This window comes from Ostrinia nubilalis, chromosome 15 (genome assembly GCF_963855985.1).
Source record: "Ostrinia nubilalis chromosome 15, ilOstNubi1.1, whole genome shotgun sequence".
NCBI lineage: Eukaryota > Metazoa > Arthropoda > Insecta > Lepidoptera > Crambidae > Ostrinia > Ostrinia nubilalis.
Window position 1 is genome coordinate 2,777,370 of NC_087102.1, and position 17,986 is coordinate 2,795,355.

The 17,986-nt window shown below is 39.5% G+C and overlaps 2 protein-coding genes across 2 annotated transcripts; both read left to right on the forward strand.

Annotated features, from left to right (window-relative positions):
• The first annotated feature begins 47 nt into the window (after positions 1-47).
• Positions 48-5,976, forward strand: LOC135078731 (protein phosphatase 1 regulatory subunit 7). The gene is made up of 6 exons (XM_063973288.1): positions 48-213; positions 282-525; positions 1,320-1,448; positions 1,812-1,974; positions 2,343-2,651; positions 2,851-5,976. Exons 1-6 carry the CDS (start codon positions 207-209, stop codon positions 3,022-3,024), a joined length of 1,026 nt encoding a protein of 341 aa, XP_063829358.1. The 5' UTR covers positions 48-206; the 3' UTR covers positions 3,025-5,976.
• Positions 5,977-10,325: 4,349 nt separating this feature from the next.
• LOC135078733 (fumarylacetoacetase) lies at positions 10,326-17,783 on the forward strand. Its single transcript, XM_063973291.1, has 9 exons — positions 10,326-10,549; positions 10,745-10,852; positions 11,993-12,117; positions 12,297-12,437; positions 12,551-12,648; positions 14,364-14,519; positions 15,112-15,318; positions 15,826-15,974; positions 17,535-17,783. Exons 1-9 carry the CDS (start codon positions 10,466-10,468, stop codon positions 17,736-17,738), a joined length of 1,272 nt encoding a protein of 423 aa, XP_063829361.1. The 5' UTR covers positions 10,326-10,465; the 3' UTR covers positions 17,739-17,783.
• The last annotated feature ends 203 nt before the right edge of the window (positions 17,784-17,986 follow it).

Sequence of the window (17,986 nt, forward strand, 5' to 3'; positions counted from 1 at the left end):
CCCTAATATATTTTGGTATCCTGTGTTTGTATCTGTGGAGCTGTCAATTCAAATTGACAGTTCGTGAATTATTTTCGAGAATTTGCCGAATTTCGTCCAATTGGAGGTCTTTTTTGCTGTTAATTAATTACAATAGCGTGTAAATTGATTTAAAAATACAGTTAAGCCATATCTTAACACCGCTTATTGATAACTAACACAATATCATGGCAGGTACGTATCTATTGCAACCGTAAATCCAGCTCGTAAATGGAATGAGCCATGGTCACATTGTTTTTCAGACAATCAAGACACTCCTATGGCCAATAATGAGGCTGACGAAGTGCCGAAAGGCGACGGGCTGGGTCAAAACAAACAGGGCAAAGATGATGAGCCTGGTTCACCTCCGCAAGCCGCCACGCCTCCACCGGGCAACGAAGACACCCAGGAGCTGATAGTCATTAACGAAAACACTGAAGAGCTGGACTTGAACCACGGGAGAATTGGAAAGATCGAGAACTTAGAGCCTTTAAAACATCTTGAGAGGTAGGTCATATTTGTTAACAGCCTGAAAATTGTCCTAATTGTTATACAACTTCTAAGATGCATGCAAAATCATTATGAAATATGTGGTGGTTACTCAGAATGAGGATAATAGATATTAACAGTAAAGACTGACTCATTAATTGGAAAGTGGTTTAAGTGGTTTAAATAGTTGTCCTTGTTGTGAGATCAAGTAGAAAGAATGAGTTATGCATTACTGTTAGTAGTGGAGGAAATTATGTACTAGTGGGATTTTTAAATGCACCACAATTCTATAAGGCTTTTTGAATTATAAAATGTACCTTCAATGATAAAGACCTACATGTTTTATTCCACATTTTGTATCATGATTGTCAGTATAGCCCTATATTTATTGGGCAACAACAATGTTTCCTTTACTAAACTGTTGTACAGTTCTGAGGGCCTATAGTCTGGTCTGCTTGGGGTCATTGGACAAAATTCTACGTGCTCACAGACCGGGCTTTAGTGTGAGTTGAAATAAAAAAATGTCATTAAATGTATGAGGGATTGTACAGCGCCCCTATAGGGAAACATTCAAAAACTAAAATTTCCATACATTTTTTAAATGCGCACACTAGTAAGCGTGTTTGATGGAAACTCACACTCAGCCCACAGTAGCATAGTATATTAAATAAATTATTTATTTATTTCCCCCCCAACAGATCAGTAACATACTTATAAAAATAACAACATTTCGTATAATATATCTGTTTAACTATAAGTAGATCTAACTAACTTGTGTTTCAGTAATCAATAAACAATCACTTAATTTCCAGGTTGTATTTGAGATGGAATCTTATCAAAAAGATTGAAGGGCTGGATACTTTGAGCACATTGGTGGAGCTGGAGTTGTATGACAACCAGATTGTAACCATTGAGAACTTGGATAACCTTGTCAACCTTGAGTAAGTGGGTTTTTAGTTTTAGTTTAAATGGGCAAGTGTTTGCTGCAAGACTGGTTGATGAGATAATCCTTGGGGAGGCCTTTCTCCAGCAGTGAATGTCTTCAAGCTTCAAGGAATCAAGTGGTCTCCCACTTAATTTATTTTCAAATTAAGTGGGAGACCATTTTGATTCTTTGAGTCACATGAGAATTGTACTGCTTTGCTGAGAGCAGTAACTATGAGTGTCATGCCTAATCTAATCTTATACTATCTATTCTGACTGAAAAAAAAAACGTAGATAGACAGACTCATAACTTTACATTTTTGTAATATTTTTTATCTATGACCCAAAAATGCTAAAATATTTAATGTACACTTCCACAGAATCCTAGACCTATCATTCAACAGGATAAAAGAAATATCAGGGCTTGACAACCTTCTGAAGCTGAAAAAGTTATTCATCAGCTCCAACAAGATTTCAGAGATCAAAAACGTCAACCATTTGCCCAAATTGGAACTCCTGGAGCTTGGAGACAATCGTATACGGGTAAGATAAAGCTTTTAAAAAGTATAGAATTTTTATACAATTGTAACTACATTTTTCATTGCTTAGGCTGAGTTGCACCATCTTATTTTGACTTAAACGTCAAAAATCTGTCAAACTCCATACAAAAATCACTGGTTATTGTTAAAGTTACGGTCAAAGTAAGTTGGTGCAACTGAGCCTTTTCCGTTTTCACCATCAATCCCTAATTTTTAAGTGACTCCTATGAAAACAAAATTCCTGTTATGTGTTACCATAGGGGTCACTTAAAATTAATGGTGAAAATGGTCATAAGACTCTTATGATTGTTTTTAAAATTGTTTTTAAAAAATATTAAAATGTTATACTGATATTAAATGTGTGATTTTCAGGAAATAAAAAATTTAGAAGGTCTGAAGACCCTCAAACAGTTGTACTTAGGCAAAAATAAGATAACCAAAATACAAAATCTAGACGACCTGTCCAGCCTTGAGATACTAGTTCTCCAGAGCAATCGCATCACAAAAATAGAGAACTTAGAACTGCTTACAAACCTCGAACAACTGTACATATCGGAGAATGGCATAACAATGATGGAGAACATGGAAAGCCAAGGGAAACTCCAAACCTTGGATCTGGCCATGAACAGAATCACAGTGATCGATAACGTGAGGCATATGAGCGACTTGGAAGAATTATGGGTTAGTTGCTAATAATATTCATGTAAAACATTTCATTGTCATCGTTTACCATATCATTTCATCAAGCGCTTGAGCCTTCCGAAGCAACTGACCTACTAAAAGAAGTTTCATTTGTGTCAGTAAGTTTCACACCGCCTTTGCAAAAATAGTTTACACTTAATACACGGCAAAACTAAACCGTTTCCCATGTTCGTTCTAGTTGAATGACAACCAAGTATCAGAGTGGTCATCGGTAGATCACTTGCAAGAGAACAAGAAATTGGCTACGATATACCTGGAAAGGAACCCAATTGCTTCGGACCCAGCGTACCGGAGGAAATTAAAGTTGACCCTGCCATCGCTGCAACAGATCGACGCGACGTTGTGTAGATAAGAATTTTATGTTATTGGTAGCCTGTAAAGTAGTTTGAACTTGCGAAAATGAATGTAGTTACTGTAGTTTCGGTTGTATTTAGTTGGTGTGGTGGAGTTGATTTAGTTATATTGATTGGGATGTATTTATCGCAGTCAAAATGATGATTACGATTAGTTGCTTGGTAAGACCAAAAATCTAAAATGTTTTTGAATAAGTGTTTCCATATTTGAAATTGAACACAGTTTGTCTGGAAGCCACGATAGCCGAACGGTGAAGGGGTCAGACTGGCCGACTCTAGATCCGAGGAACACGGGTTCGAACTCCGCCGCCGCTCGACTATTGTGGTGAGCCCACTCGTGACACAAGCATATTTAGCTTACCACAAGGGGCAAACGGGAATTTTGAGTTTTTGCACAAATTACTCTTAAAAAAAAGTTGTATTAGGCTTTATTTATTTATTTATTTATTTATTAGGGACATCAACAGCTTACAGATTTCAATGTAACATTAGACACTTAACACTATGGAAAGCCAATAACATAATAATTTGTGTTATTTAAAACACTTAAATAACACAAATTATTATGCACATAAATTTTCGCATGATCAAACGTGTTTATAATTATGAGTACATCTTATGCATAAGTCTTATCCACCAAGTCTCCTAGCGGTCGCATACAGGGTGTTAGGTAAATGGGTATATTATTAAGAGCCGACACTAGCCCATGTTAACATATGCATATAAATAGTATGGTGAAGTCAGAAATTTTATATCATCATTTATATTTTTTTAATTTTCATACAAAATAAAATTCATAAAATCAGATTTGTATGAAATTTAAAATAATTAGAATGATAATATCAATTTTCTGACTTCACCATAAAATTTATATGCATATGTTAACATGGGCTTAGGGCTAGTATCGGCTCATATACCCATTTACATAACACCCTGTATAACCGATTATATTATCTATTGTGTCTCGAATCGCTAGACTTGAAGAGATAACAATAAAAGCTTAATTATATTGTCCGATATTAACTCAATGACAATATCTCTAAGGCCCAGAACAGACGGTGAAACGCAACTGCAACGAAACTGCAACCTTCTGATGATTCTTATGAATGAAACTGAAACTGAAAGTTTAAAACTGGTTGCGTAATGTGTGGTCTCTCAACGGACGCTATGGCAGAAACTTAGATGCAACTGAAAAGTAACTAGCAGTTACAGTTGCGTTCCACCGTCTGTTCTGGGCCTAAATGGTATCAAACCATCTCTTATATTCTCATAAGAAATAACATAGGTATGTTTACAACCCGATTGAGCTAACTGCGCACCTCGCTAGAATGTCCCTCCCTCCATTTATCCACACCCCCGCGTTCGCCCCGTCCGTACCAGCAGGCCTGTTCATCTCCGCGAGTTTACATCGAAAACAAAACACGCACGATGGCCCACCTACAGGATACTATTCGACAAGGCCTCACATACGAGCGAACATTGACTCACGCACGCGTATTTTCTTGTGTATGATGGAAGAAAATGGTGTACTAAATACTGTGCAGTATTTAACTGCCTAAATAATAATAAAAACACAGAATGTACTTTTTTAAGTTGCCTCAAGACACTGAGAGTTAAACAAGTAGTTAATATTATTCATGATAATTCATGCTAAATCATGTATTTCCTCCGCCATTTTCCGCAGTTTGGCACCTCACGTCACATCATTTTACCGTCAGCCCTATAGCTTCGGCGCAGTGCTGATCACTGACGTTTGTCAACAAAATGGTGCTTGACTCTTGAGACAGGCTAAATTACACCATATTGTTAATGATATTGAGCATACATTTTTTTAAATACCTTCGCGAAGTAAAACTTCTGTACGTAGTACTTATTATTATTCTGTGGTACCAGTGTCGATGTGACGTCACGCACGCCAGGTGCGCAGTGAACTCCATCGGGTTTCATGGTGTTTAATTTTAACACTCCCTAATTTAAGTAATAACACTAGAGCAGCTAGGTAAATAATAAAATCGAAAGTGCTTAAAACAATGATCAAAGAATTGAAATTTTACCAAATTGACTAAAGCTTTATAAGTTCTTCCAATTTTAACAAAAAATGCAAGTAGAAAACATCATTTACATTAGTTCCTTAGTATTACTAAATGTTAACTCTTCATAAATTATTGTATTGTGTAATTGGATATTTTGTGTACATGGAAAAATAATTGTTGTATGTATGTTTGATTGTGTAGCATTATGCTAAAATACATTGGCCAGTTTTATTAATACTCGATTTAGGTAAAAACTAAGATGATGATTTCGTATATTTTAAATAAATTAAACAATTATATTTACATATCCTTGAACTAGATCACAATTGAATAAAGGTGCCTAGGTATTATCCAAATCCGTTCAGCATTCACAAGTTTGAATTACAAATATTCAAACAAACGCGTTTATAATGTTAGTAGTAGTAATAGTATTATTTAAATGTAATAGCATTTATTTTACTTTAGATTTGCTTTCTCGCGGTTATAATAAAAAAACATGAAGGACTTGAGTGTTGTGCCTACCTTTACAATGCGGGTTTTCGCGAATGAAAGATCCGCTAGATGGCGGGACGTGGATGTGGGGTCTGGCTGCTGCGTGATTGGTGGATTTTGACATCTGTCAATGTCATGTCAAAAATAACCAATCATGTAGCATTTGGACCTCGCGTCTACGTATTGCGATCTGGCGGATTTTTCATTCGCGAAAACCCTCATAACCCAGAATTTTATATGAAATTTATACCGACCATTTTTCGCGATAGGCGTAAAATAGTTTTTGTATCGTAGATTGTTAGTGTTAGTAGCAGTGTATTTATGTATATTTCATTACTGTTATTATGTATTGTATATTTTGTATCAATACTTTGATGTTTCGATGTTATTGAAGGTAAATAAAAGCATTTAAGTTAATCGACCGTACGTTTTGCGTTTTTCTATTTAGATTACCGTTGAATACAATCACTGGTGTTCGCAAATGCCTATCTACTGCAGCGGAGCAGACATTATAGCCATCCTATAAGGGCTGTTTTACACCAAATCGGAGATAAAATAGAGATGCCCGTTTGAGGCGACGAATTTCTAGTATAGAAACGTCACACATCTCTACTTCGGCTCTGATCATACCTACGTTTCCGCTTTGGTGGAAAATGGCTTAGCGGTCAATATTGGCATCGCTCCGCTCCATTCCTCCTTGCTACAGGGAGCAGCATATCATCGCTCCGCATTTATTTCCACCAAAGCTGAGCAGATCTCTGCTGAACCGTTTCCACTGAAGCTGAGTGGAAAAATGAAACTCTATTGGTTGCTTACAACACGTCTCCACTCCGCTTTGATAGAAAATTGTCCTTAAAAGGGAGAGTCGTTGGTTTGGGAGATCAGAAATTTCAAGCAATCCTGTACGTGCCAATAATAGCACAACTCCGCTCCTCTCCGCTCTAGTGGACAGCCATTCATAAGGCCTCCCGTCCCGCACTAGGCAGCCTCGCTGTGGGTATAATTATGTTCATATACCTTCACTTGGCTGCGTCTCCCACCATCATTATGTTCGACTGGCTGCTGCAGCCAGGCTGCCTAGTGCGCGGGGTCGTCAGCCTCTCCGCTACAGCTCCTCTCCGCTCCGCTCCAAGGACAGTCATCCTCCCGAACACTAGGCAGTCTGGCTTTAGCAGCCAATCCGGTATATGAACACACTTGGCTGCCTAATGCGCTGACTCCCATACACCGTTATATGTTCGACTGGCTGCTGCAGCCAGGCTGCTTAGTGCGCGGGGTCGCCAACCTCTCCGCTACAGCTCCTCTCCGCTGCGCTCCAAGGACAGTCATCCTCCCGAGCACTAGGCAGTCTGGCTTTAGCAGCCAATCCGGTATATGAACACACTTGGCTGCCTAATGCACCGTCTCCCACCATCATTATGTTCGACTGTCGGCCGCAGTCAGGCTGCCTAGTGCGCGGGGTCGCTAACCGCTGCGCTACATCACTCATTTCCGCTACGTCGCTCATCTCCGCTACGTCACTCATCTCCGCTACGTCACTCATCTCCACTACGTCACTCATCTCCGCTACGTCGCACAGTGATCAATAATGAGATATTAGGTGGATAATATTCAAATTTGACATTGTGAGGGTAGTTAAAACAAATCATCGCGATGTGATTGGGGGTACTTACCTCATGTTCTTGTTTAATATGAACGGTTAAAGGTAAGTCATTACTGAGATACCAGCTAGTAAATGCAGTGCTCTCGCTAATTTGTACTGATTTGTTCTATTTACTTCCTGTTTTCGCGCACAGTTATTTGTTTGGTGTGACTTATACAGTGCATTATTACGTATTATGAAATATGGTGTACATTAATGAAGGTATGTACTTCATTTTCTATAACACTTAGTAACTGTTAATTGTTATAGTAATTTAGAAAAAATATTCAAAACTTAGCTTAAAATTTTAGGTATTTTATTTTATTTTAAAGCCTGTATCTTACAAGGAACATATTAGAACATGGAAATTTTGGTACTGGTAGATAGCTGGAAGTCTGTATTATGGTATTCAATAAAAAAATTTACCCCAAACTACCCCTGCCTGAACAAACTTTTCATTTTTGCAGGAAACGAAAGTACAGTTAGAAATTCAAATTTATTTAAAAACCTCAAAAAACTTCCTCTAATTAAACCTGCAACTAAGCAATCTAAAGATATATTATTAAACTATGTCTATGAGGTCATTAGAGTATCAGATTTGATAACACAAGAGCGAAATGAGTTACGAAATTCAAAAAATAGCTTTTGTTTGTCAGCTTCCAGAAATTGATTGAAATCGGCAAAGATATCTCTCAATTTGAAAAAAAATATGAGAATTAGTTGTGTAAATGCATAATAACATCTGGAGATCATTATTGAACAGCCTTCAACATCAGGGTCTGTAGGTAAAGGACGCCCGAAAAAGTCTTTCATGGATTTAGGTGACAGAACTAAGCGTAGTAGATTAAAAGACGAAGTATCATCCAGAAGTGAAGAATAGTTGTGCTTAGCAGCCGAGATGAAACTTCATTCAGTCGGAAAACGTAGGGCTGCCTCAGCACTTCATAACATTTCATCATCATCTCCTGAATTTACTGTTAAGTCACGAGGCAGCCTACAGAATGATATTTCGTATTCGACAAAATAGGCATAGGCACTAGTACTTTTTACCCAATTTAAATTAACTCGTCTTTAATATATTGAATTAAGGGCATCAGGGGGGGTCCCCATACTTAGAACTGAAACTCAAAAATATTTTTTTCATCAAACCCATACGTGTGGGGTATCTCTGGATAGGTCTTCAAAAATGATATTGAGGTTTCTAATATCATTTTTTTCTAAACTGAATAGTTTGCGCGAGAGATTCTTCCAAAGTGATAAAATGAGAATTTTAAAGTTACCACTACTTTCCTCATGAACGCGTAGAGGTATTTAATTGAAATTCATATCAAATAATCAGGTCCATAGTACCTTTAAGCTGTAACAAAATCAAAGTTATATTATATACCTACAGGTTTGTACGGAACCCTCGGTGCGCGAGTCCGACTCGCACTTGGCCGGTTTTTAATGATTGTAGTCTCAAATACATTATTTTAATAAAGAAATATTTATTTACTTAATGATATTTTCAATAACATTATTAGATAATTGTAATTTCAGATTAAAATATTTTTGTCATCCTAAATTCTGATTATTGATCACTGTGCGTCGCTCATCTCCGCTACGTCGCTCATCTCCGCTACGTCACTCATCTCCGCTACGTCGCTCATTTCCGCTACGTCACTCATTTCCGCTACGTAACTCATCTCCACTACGTCGCTCATCTCCGCTACGTCGCTCATTTCCGCTACGTCACTCATCTCCGCTACGTAACTCATCTCCACTACGTCGCTCATCTCCGCTACGTCGCTCATCTCCGCTACATCGCTCCTCTCCGCTACCGCTCCTCTCCGCTACCCACACTGCCCTGACGCCGGCGTTTGTTCCAGGCAGTCGTGGAGGCCGACAGCCGGGCGCTGGGCAAGCCTCCGTCGCGCCGCCGGCTCGTCCCTAGGGTCAACTTCCATTTGTAAATATATACATAATGTAGCTTAGTTAGTTGTAATAAAGGCTATTTTGTACAACGCTTGTGTTAATGAGGGATGGGGCGTTGTGGAAATGGTGACTTTAAGAGCGCTTTCACATTAGGGCGTTAGTAGCGCGGCAGCAGCGTTTTTAGAATGTATAGGCATGCAGCCGCTGTCACATAGTATGAAATTTTCGGCTGTGCGTCAGTCGCGCGTTTGTCGCGCTGCTAAATCGCCTAAATGTGAAAGCGCGCTAAAACAGCATGTAGCTGGGCTTCTCAGAAGCGCTATTTAATTAGTTTTCGGGTCTGTCACCGTCTCTCATGCTGGCATCACGCTTTGCGTGAACGGGATGGCAACATTTTAACTTAGGATAACGTTTTTCGAAGTACCCCTCAGGCGCGGCCTCCTCAATAAAGGCTGTAGTCAAATCAGTCAAGTTCGGTCACTTGTAAGACATTAGAATATTATCAAACTCGATTTCAATGGACTGAGAAAATGTGACGCCACAAAGTTGTGGGTGTGACCATCGTGACGACTATAGTGGCACTGGCACGGACCGCGCCTACTTAAAACATCGAAATGTCCGACTTAATAATTTCACTGTTCGTCGCACTGCAGGGAATTCGATCCTTGCCTTTGAAGTTCTTATGATTAATTTTGTAGCGGATCCAATGACAGTTTAACCTTACCCCGCGACAACCTTTAGGTACTGATTGGGTTTTTATTGGTGGTCAAGCTGTAGATCCTGGCTGTACAGGAGTTGCGTTGCGACAGTGGGAATAGTCCCGTGCTCATTATTTGTGATGGTAGTTCTTAAAAAAATACTTAAACAGATACCACCTTCAAGGAGGCATGCGATCATCCCCTTTTGAGAGAAATCAGACTAGATCAAATTCTACTGAGAGTTTAATAAAAATAAAGCAGCTTGTTGTATGTCAGATGATGCAGATATACCTACCTACGAAATTCCTGCTGTGGTATTAGAATTGTAAAAAATACTTATTGCAACACATTAAGAAATATCCTGTGTACAAAAAACTATTTATTCTTCAAATAGGTAATCTTACACAACGATTCTGTATTAAATAACAACCTATTAAAACGTATGAAACAACGGCCTCCACTCCTGATAAGAAGATGCATTCAATTAAATTAAGTAACACAGAGAAAACTTATCACTCGTTGATAACAAGCAACAGACAGTTGGCCTTGACATTACTACAAACGCCCGAGAACCGGCTACATTTCCATATTATAACTAAAACTACTCTAACCAGTCGGGTAATCACTTTACCAGTGGACTCTGTGAAGGAAACACGTCGCTATGAAGTCCTTTATAGAATACGCATCAAATTCAGACTTTCCTATCGAAAATCTCCCGTATGGAGTTTTCACTTCGCCAAAAAATGTAAGTGACCTTCATTTGTTTGTTATTAATAAACTAGTCCTAAGTGCAAAGATCATAAAGCACATATTGCTTGCTTATTGGAATTATCTGTATTACCAGTATTACACAATCAAATGAAAGGGTCTTTGCACTCGACGGAATGTGTTATTTATGAACCACAATGCGTTTTAGTAGTGTAATCGTTTTGTTTTCCAGGCCGATAAACACATTGGAGTTGCTATTGGCGACTATATTTTGGATCTGAATGTTATATCGCATCTCTTCAATGGACCCTTGCTGAAGGACAAACAAAATGTATTTAAGGTAAATGCAATTTATGGTTACTTATTTATAAATCCCATTTGTTTTTTAAGTCTTATCAAGATGGCTAAAAGTATTTTATTGCACTGATAACAACATTGGTTACTTACCCACCTTAAAATATATTCTAGAAATGTTGTGTGTATTTTTGTCGTACAGTCGACAGCAAATCCGACTACATTTTTGTTTCAAAATAGTACCTAAGTATCACTATCTTGATGTGCCGGTCCTTTGTACAACATTTTTTTTATATCATAAAACATTTTAGACACGTATAAAGTTACAGAAATCTAGCAACCTCAATGCTCTTGCTTTAAAACTTTGAACCTTAGAATTTTAAATACTTAATACTAAGTAGGTAGTCTCTGTTAATTACTACAAAAATAATTTTAATAAGACACTAACAAACTTGATCAAGTATCTTAGAAACTAGTTAGTGGATACCAGTTCTCCTGGGCACAATGCAAATTAGGTGTTTACGCGCAAAATCGACTATGGAAATCATTTGGCGTTGTTATGTACTTTTTCTATAGGTACTTATGTATTTTATGTTGTGCAATAATGTCCTTACATACCACTGTAAGAAAACCAGTCAGACTGTTGTTTAGTAGGTATACTTATTTTTGTATTTTAATTAAGTTAAAAATTTTTCATGCGGGCTGGACTACACATCAACTACAGCGCTAAAAACTACGGATTTTTAATACGTACCTAATCGTTCGAGCTGTAGCTGTAAGTAGTAATAAGTTCGATTTTGTTACAAAACTCATATAAGTTTATTATCCTACCCTTGCGTTTTCGAAAGAGTAAAGGAGCAATTAACAACCAACCGGGCAACATGGAAAGCATTGGGGGAGGCCTATGTTCAGCAGTGGACGTCCTATGGCTGAGATGATGATGATGAAAGGATGAATTACTCTTAATTCTCTTCCTGTAGATGTCATAAGTGGTGAATAAAGGACAATACGTGAAATTCAATTCAATCCAACAATGCTTGACCAACCAAGAAAATCTTCGATTTTAAATTACTCCGGTAAATTAGTGCTCGTGCTCCTGCTATGGAGACAAAATGATGATGATACTAATTTTTTCAACTTTGCATTATGATAAATGATTTTAATACTGAAACGTTTTATTATACAGGAAGACAAACTCAATGCCTTCATGGCACTCACGAAACCCCACTGGGTGGAAGCAAGGAACACTCTGCAAAGCCTGCTGGATGTCTCGAATACCACTCTGCAGAACGACAGCGAACTTAGACAAAGGTATTTTATTATCAGGTATCTGCCTTTGCTTAGATTGGGACTAGGCGTCTTGTAAAACCAATGATATAATTAAATTTTATTTATACGATTTACTTTCGGTAAACCCAGACCCCAAAGAGGTGTTTAATACAAATTATCAAAAAGTAGCTATAGTGTTATTCTTATTACAAATGTTCCAGGGCATTCGTCAAACAAAACGAAGCACAAATGCATCTGCCAGCAGAAGTGGGCGACTATACCGACTTCTACTCGTCCATACACCACGCTACCAACGTCGGCATCATGTTTAGGAGCAAGGAGAACGCGCTCATGCCGAACTGGTAGGTTGCAAAGTAACTCTTATTGTAAGCACATAAGGTGCACCTCCCAGAAGAAGTGGGCGTTAATAACTAAACTGAAAGAAATATACTAAACAATATTTACACATTTTCAGGAAATACATTCCCGTCGGCTACCACGGTCGTAGCAGCTCTATCGTGGTATCCGGAACTCCCATCAGAAGGCCTTACGGACAGACCCTGCCTGTTGAAGGTTTGTGATTCTTTAATAGAGGTAAAGTTCTCCTTGGCTTTGGATGATGTGCGTTCTTTCTTAAGTTTGATAACATACGTACCTACAGTACGTACGGACATCGGTTACGTATGCTAGTGGAGCGTATAAACATAGACAGGACAGGACTGGTTGCTAAGGAAATCCTTGGGGGAAGCCTTTAATCATCAATGGGAAGTCTTTTTACAAGCTTTTATTTTTTGACACAAAATTGTACAGTAGTCGACAGCAATTATAGCCCGACCAGGAACATAAAAACCCTCGCCATGTTGCGGAAAACTAATGGTACTAATTTCTTTTAATGGCAACAGTAACTGAAAACTTCATTGACATGTCACATTGCATGTCAATCTATTGCTGTCAAAGTGTAAACAAACTTTATTTTAAATGTGTGCAATTGATTTTGTGAATTAAATTGCTAAAATATTTTTATAGTCGTGAAAGAAAAGTGGTTCACAATGTGTTAAAGTATTTGTCGAAGAGAAATACTAAGGGTTTGGACAATATTTTCATTGAATAATCTTTCCGACAAAGGTTGTCAAATTGACTGACATGTTTATCGTATAGTACAGTCCACTATGAAAATTAGCTGTGGTTTGTTTCAACTACCTACTTTAAAAAATTTTGTCACTTTCGTGTTGAATTTTATGGAATTGGGAAAGAAGTACTGAGTTTGAAGCGTTCATGAGCAGACATTGCAGTTGAACATTCAAGTTCTGAATTTGATTATTGATGAATAATAAAATAAATACTACCAACTCGATTGATGGTTTCATTTAATTCATTTAAACCAGGTTACCTATAATAATATTTTTTCGTTAATTTATGAAAATATCAAATTAGCCCGTAATCCTGAATCCTGATACATAAAGTTAGCCTATTAATTTAACACAGGTACGACTGTACTCAGTGTTGCACTATCAAATGCAATTGACGCGCCTCTATGCCAGGGTTTTTATGTTCCTGGTCAGGCTATAAGACTGTAATTACACATTCGTTCTTACACTATGCGCGAACTTGATCTAATCAAACAGTATAAATGTTACGGTTAATGTGATAAATTGAAAATTATAAATAATAACCGGTTATTATGAATAATTACCGACAACAGTCGCGGTAAAAGTGATAAATTAATAACATTTAACAGTGATTATTTAATAATTCAACCTTAGTACTAACAAATATCATAAAAGAGAACAACATCTTGTGTAGGTACGTGCTCTTGTACAGCCAAAATTTTTGAACGTTTTGATATCATATATTAATATAATTTGGCATAATGAGTTTGGAATGTTTCTTGCATAATATTACTTTTCCATGATGCCCATAACATAATGTTTTGATTTAAAGTGAAAAATAGGTTAAGGTGCGGCGGGGGTGGCCCTTGGGCCACCCCTAAGCCGCCTATTTAGTTTTATACACACATAAATGACCTCATATTAATCACATTTACCAAATCATGATGTAATTATTCATAATAACCGGCGATTATTCATAATTTTCTCATTTATCACATTGACCGTAACATAAACAGTAAACACGCATACTTCCGTGCGCGTATTCGCGCTTGTTTTCGATCAACTTCGCGCATAGTGTAACTGCGCCATTAGCATTACTAAGGACCCCATAGTCCATAGTGTTTAGCTTGACATGCTGTTGTCTTCATTATGCCGATTCAATGAGGATCTTACTTGCAGGGGCGGAGCCGCACTTCGGGCCGTGCCGGCTGATGGACTTCGAGTTGGAGATGGGTTGCTTTGTGGGCGGCCCGCCCACCGCGTTAGGCCAGCGAGTTACTGCTAAGAATGCTGAGGAGCACCTGTTTGGGTTCGTGCTGCTTAATGATTGGAGCGGTGAGTCTTACTTTTCAATGTTATACCCATTTTCACAGGTCCTCTAAGGACCGCGGCGGTTTATACCAAGACGGAGCGGAGCGGAGAAGAGAAGTGGAAATAACGAAATCTGTTTGGTTATTCAAAACACTTTTCTGCTCCGCCTTGGTGGAAAACGGGCCTAATGGTTTACATTAAAATAACACCCCTCTCTTTTTCCCTCGGGGGGTATAAAACAATACTTAATATTACATTTCATATACACGAAACATTCCAAAGTAAAATAAAGTTGATGTCACTAAAAATGTGGACTCTTTTTCATTGTTCTGGCTTGCATTCGGAGTGCAGAAGATTTCTGTAACCGTTCTATCATCATTGTCGATTTAAAACGACCGCGGTGTACGGCTTTAAGAGATTTGCTTTGATCAAAAGATTCCGTACGCTTTATGCCCTGTCGACCGACGGTTTTCATTCGTCGATATACAGTTATCGACTATTAAATATGAGCTATTTCTTTCAGTCGTTTGTCATAAACAAACTTTTTTGTCACAGACTTTATCAAACACGTTTATAATAGTTTCAAAAAGCATTGAACATTAATTTATCTTTCCAGCGCGCGACATCCAAAAATGGGAGTACGTTCCCCTCGGTCCGTTTACCGCCAAGAACCTCGGCAGCAGCATATCTCCCTGGGTGGTCACCGTGGAGGCTCTCCGGCGCTTTGCCATAGATAACTACCCGCAGGAGCCGGCGCCGTTCGCGTACCTGAAACACGAGGACAGGTTCAACTTCGATATCAAGCTGGAGGTGGATTTGAAGCGTGAGTATATTGTGTGCTTTGCGGTGGTTATTGACGCCTATATGGTAGGCAGATGACCTTATGACAAAAGTAATTTATTTTCTGCAAATAGGCTTTTAAAAAGCGCTTTTACATGTATTACTTGAACCATTGCTTCGGGACAGTAAATGGGCCAGTGCTGAAAAGAAAGATTGCAAGAAGACGCTAGATACGCGCTGCTTCCATCCAACTGGTCATTCTGGAAAACATTTTAGTAAGCCAAATTCAGCTAGAGATCTACTGGGACCAGTGAATGCGGGCTGCTTCCAACCGGCCAGTCTAGAAATTATTGGAGCTAAATTCAGCTAGTGAGATCTAATGAAGTGGCGTATCTTTACTGAAATGCTCATTGCTCAACTGGCTGGTTCGAACCCCCGTTGCCGCTGAACTATTGTGGTGTCAATAGTCTTTACCAAAAAAACTTGAGACAGGCTATATTATGTGTCAACCATATGAAACCCAAATATTAAAAAAATCTTTTGTCATCAGCTGAGTCGACGTCCAAAGTGACAACGATTTGCCGCTCCAACTACAAGTTCCTGTATTGGACCGTCAAACAGCAACTCGCACAGCAGACTGTAACTGGATGTAACCTGCGCCCCGGTGATATGCTGGGATCAGGCACCATTAGCGGTGACGTGAGTACCTGCTGTGTAGTAGAGCGGAGATGGATGTAGCGGAGCGGAGATTGATGTAGCGGAACGGAGCGGAGAGGAGTGTAGTGGTGCAGCGATGGATGTAGCGAAGCGAAGTTATAAGTTCCTGTACTGGACGGTCAAGCAGCAGTTAGCAGCTGATCTATCATACTTTAAGTACCTTACTTATGTACCTGTGATTTCACAATAAACACAATTTGAATTTGAGTTAGCACAGCAGACCGTGACTGGCTGTAACCTGCGCCCCGGTGATATGCTGGGATCGGGTACCATTAGCGGTGACGTGTGTACCTGCTATGTAGTAGAGCGGAGAGGGGTGTAGTGGAGCGGAGATGGATGTAGCGGAGAGGAGTGTAGTGGTGCGGAGATGGATGTAGTGGAGCGGAGAGGAGTGTAGTGGTGCGGAGATGGATGTAGCGGAGCGGAGCGGAGATGGATGTAGCGGAGAGGAGTGTAGTGGTGCGGAGATAGATGTAGCGGAGTGGAGAGGAGTGTAGTGGTGCGGAGATGAATGTAGCGGAGCGGAGAGGAGTGTAGTGGTGCGGAGATGGAAGTAGCGGAGCGGAGAGAAGTGTAATAGTGCGGAGATGGATGTAGCGGAGTGGAGCTGTAAGTACCTGTATTGGACGGTCAAGCAGCAGTTAGCACAACAGACTGTCACCGGCTGCAACTTACGCCCCGGTGATATGCTGGGATCAGGCACCATTAGCGGTGATGTGAGTACCTGCGATGTATAGATCGTGTCATCCACGAAGACGCGCCCCACCATTCTTCCGCTAATGTTCGAGGGTTATCGGTACAATTTTCCTATACAATGTATTTTGTTTTTGGAATAAATAAATTGAAATTGAAAACACGCTTAATCATCCATGAGTGCACACGCACACTACAATAATGACGCTCGGATTGCTCGGATCAAACTCCCCGCACCCCGCGCGACCGAGACCAAAAATTGGTGGGGCGCGTCTTCGTGGATGACACGATCTATAGTAAAACGGAGATGGCAATGAATTGTGACATGCTGGGATCCGGCACCATCAGCTGTGACGTAAGTACCTGCTGTGTAGTAGAGTAGAGGGAGGGTGTAATGTAGCGAAGTGGAGATGAATGTAGTGGAGTGGGGATAAACGTTGCAGTGCGGAGGTGAAAAGAAATAAATGTAGTTGAGCGGAGAAGAAGGTTCGTTCATTCGTTTCAGCCGAATGACGTTCACTACTGGACAAAGGATTTCCACAACGATCGGTCCTGCGCCGCCCGCATCCAGGCACCTCCCGCGACCTTCACCAGATCGTCGCCGGTCCACTTAGTGGGGGGACCTGCTCACACTAGGTGTTCTGTCTGGCTCGTGGTCGCCACTCGAGAACTTTTTTGGAGATAAAGGTAGCGGAGCAAGAAATCTTCGCATATCTCCGTCCCACTTCGCTTAAAATTTGGTGGGAATATAATCTGTCCGCCGCTCGTCTCCACATCTCGTCTCGCCTCCGCCTTAATTAATTCTTGTGACCGTGATATTTTCTAACCACTTTAATCTGTCTTCCACAGACTCCAGACTCCTACGGTAGCATGCTAGAGCTAGCCTGGAAGGGCACCAAGCCTCTCCGCCTCCTAAACGGAGAGGAGAGGAAGTTCCTGCAAGATGGCGACACCGTCACTCTCCGCGGCTACTGCGTGTCAGAAGATGGCGTCCGCATTGGGTTTGGGAAGTGCGAGGGAAAACTGCTGCCCGCTATACCTTTTGAAGAATAAATATACTGTTTATGATGTACCTTATTAAAGTTGTTTTAAGTTTTACGAATGTCGTTTTACTTGTTTTTGTTGGGCGTGACTTTACATCTTACAAAAACTGAGGCTAATTGTCCCATTACTTAAAACTCATTGTATTATTTTAAAATTTGATTAATTTCGTATTTGAAACTTTAGAATTTGATTGATTTCGTAAGTTACATTAACAATGCTTAAATACTTCTAAAAAGTGATTAAAAGGGAGTTTGTGA

Excerpts from the sequence above, each read along its gene's own strand:
- LOC135078731 (XM_063973288.1), top strand. Across the intron at positions 526-1,319 it reads CCTTTAAAACATCTTGAGAG|GTTGTATTTGAGATGGAATC; the intron begins GTAGGTCATATT and ends CTTAATTTCCAG. Across the intron at positions 2,652-2,850 it reads GCGACTTGGAAGAATTATGG|TTGAATGACAACCAAGTATC; the intron begins GTTAGTTGCTAA and ends TGTTCGTTCTAG.
- LOC135078733 (XM_063973291.1), top strand. The coding sequence starts at position 10,466 with ATGAAGTCCTTTATAGAATACGCATCAAATTCAGACTTTCCTATCGAA. Across the intron at positions 10,853-11,992 it reads ACAAACAAAATGTATTTAAG|GAAGACAAACTCAATGCCTT; the intron begins GTAAATGCAATT and ends TTTATTATACAG. Across the intron at positions 12,118-12,296 it reads GACAGCGAACTTAGACAAAG|GGCATTCGTCAAACAAAACG; the intron begins GTATTTTATTAT and ends CAAATGTTCCAG.